The following is a 2300-nucleotide window of genomic DNA, read 5'->3' on the forward strand; positions in this document are numbered from 1 at the left end:
ACGATGCTCATTGGGATATTTCACTCGCTAATGCTTCTAATACAGCTCAACCACAGCAGATACGTACACATCATACTAACTACATGTTTTCCTGCTAATCCAAAGGATCTTTGGAAAAAATATAAAGACTATATGAGCGAAGACATTTTACATCGCATGCGTAGATTAAATGCTAATCCCAACATTCAATGTACATCAAATATATACAATGAGGTATTGATTTTAATTGAGGATGTATGTTTGACAATAGTCAACTAGTCACTGACAGAATTGGGAATGATTACTCTAAATAGATCTGGTAATGACATTTTCGATCGTGATGTACAACGAGAAACGCACTTCAATGTTAATGAATTACAAACATTTGTTTGAATTAATCTGCCGAAATTGGTATTAGAACAACGAACAGCATATGATACAATTATAAATGCAATATATAACAAAAGTTGTGGTTTATATTTCTTAGATGCACCTGATGGCACTGGCAAAACTTTTCTTATTTTAATTATTCTGGCAAGAATAAGATCATAAAATAATATTGCACTTGCTATTGCATCATTTGTTATTGCAGCAACTCTTTTGGACGGTGATCGAACAGCACATTCAGCATTGAAAATGCCATTAAATATGCAGATAACTGAAACTCCAACATGTAATATTAGCAAATATTCTGGGATGGGAAAAGTACTAAGATCACGTCAGCTTAATAATATGGGATGAAAGCACCATGGCACACAAGAAATCATTGAAACGCACATTAAAAGATTTGAGAGGAAATAAGCAGCTCTTTGGTGGTGCATTCATTTTGCTAGCTAATGATTTTCGACAAACTTTACCAGTTATACCACGTTCAGTACCTGCAGATGAATTGAATGCATGTCTCAAATCATCAGTTTTATGGCGGTATGTGGAGAAAATATCTTTAAAGACCAATATGCGTGTTCAATTACAACAAGATGAATCTTCTGAACCATTTACAAAACAATTATTAGATATTGGGAATGGTAAAATGGAAATAGATCAATCCACACACTGTATTACATTACCAGAAAACTTTTGTCACATTGTAAAATCCACTGATGAATTGATTGCCAAAGCTTTTTCAAATTTATCGCAGAATTATAAAAATAACCAACGGGTTAGTGAGCGTGCTATATTGGCAGCTAAAAACATTGATGTGAATTTAATAAACTGCACAATTCAAATTAAAATACCTGATGAAGAAACAACATATAAATGCATAGATACTGTTGTCAATCACGATGAATCAGTTAATTATCCAACAGAATTTTTTAATTCATTGGATCTACAAGGAATGCCACCACATATTTTATCTTTGGAAATTGGTCCCCCAATCATCCTTCTACGAAATATAAATCCATCGCAAGTATGCAATGGGACTAGGCTATCAGTAAAAAAATTAATAAATAACATAATTGAGGCAACCATTTTAAAGGGAAAACATCAAGGGGAACATGTGCTACTACCACGCAATCCAATAATACCAACGAATACTTCATTTGAATTCAAACGTCTACAGTTTCCGGTACGACTAGCCTTTGCAATGACCATTAACAAAGCACAGGAACAATCATTGCAAGTATGTGGATTAAATTTGGTAAATCCATGCTTCTCATATGGACAGCTGTACGTTGGGTGTTCTCGAGTTGGAAAACCTTCAAATTTATTTATTCTTGCACCAGATAGGAAAACAAATAATGTTGTATATTTACAAGCACTACTAAGATAAAGTTCACCATCAATCATCAAATATCATTCATTTCATGATGATATTTAATAATTACTTATATTATTGTTCAATTGAAATTCGTTTGCAATATTGTTTAATATCACAAGTGAAGAAGCATGTTTATTCTACCATCAACTATGTATATCTATGTTTTGTACATGTGTTATATTCAAATGACATATATGTAGGGGTAATTTTATTGTTAATTTTCATTTTGATGTATTGTATACATTTGATCATTAATAAATTATATTTGAGGTATTAAAACTGCCTTTTCGTTCAGAGACAGCAACGTATGAACTGGTACAGCTAGTATTACTTATACAATAAAAATTCATGCTGTTGCGTCCCTAACTTCGCCTTGTGTAATTTCTTAAACAACATGCTGTCATCGTATTGAATATAACCCTCAACTGCATGAATTTGTAACGATGAATTAAAAAATATATATATAAAATAAATTTATATATTTTTATGATAAAGTAATTAAAGACTTTATGGGAAAAATCGCCGTATCGAGCTAGTTTATAGAAAATAATAAAATCGAGTT

At 31.8% G+C, this 2300-nt stretch overlaps 1 protein-coding gene across 1 annotated transcript; it reads left to right on the plus strand.

Annotated features, from left to right (window-relative positions):
* The first annotated feature begins 727 nt into the window (after nt 1-727).
* On the plus strand, nt 728-1750 carry LOC143432241 (ATP-dependent DNA helicase Pif1-like). Its single transcript, XM_076909014.1, has one exon. It carries the CDS (start codon nt 728-730, stop codon nt 1748-1750), a length of 1023 nt encoding a protein of 340 aa, XP_076765129.1.
* Nucleotides 1751-2300: the final 550 nt, after the last annotated feature.

The sequence above is a fragment of the Xylocopa sonorina genome, unplaced genomic scaffold, assembly GCF_050948175.1.
Source record: "Xylocopa sonorina isolate GNS202 unplaced genomic scaffold, iyXylSono1_principal scaffold0063, whole genome shotgun sequence".
Lineage (NCBI taxonomy): Eukaryota > Metazoa > Arthropoda > Insecta > Hymenoptera > Apidae > Xylocopa > Xylocopa sonorina.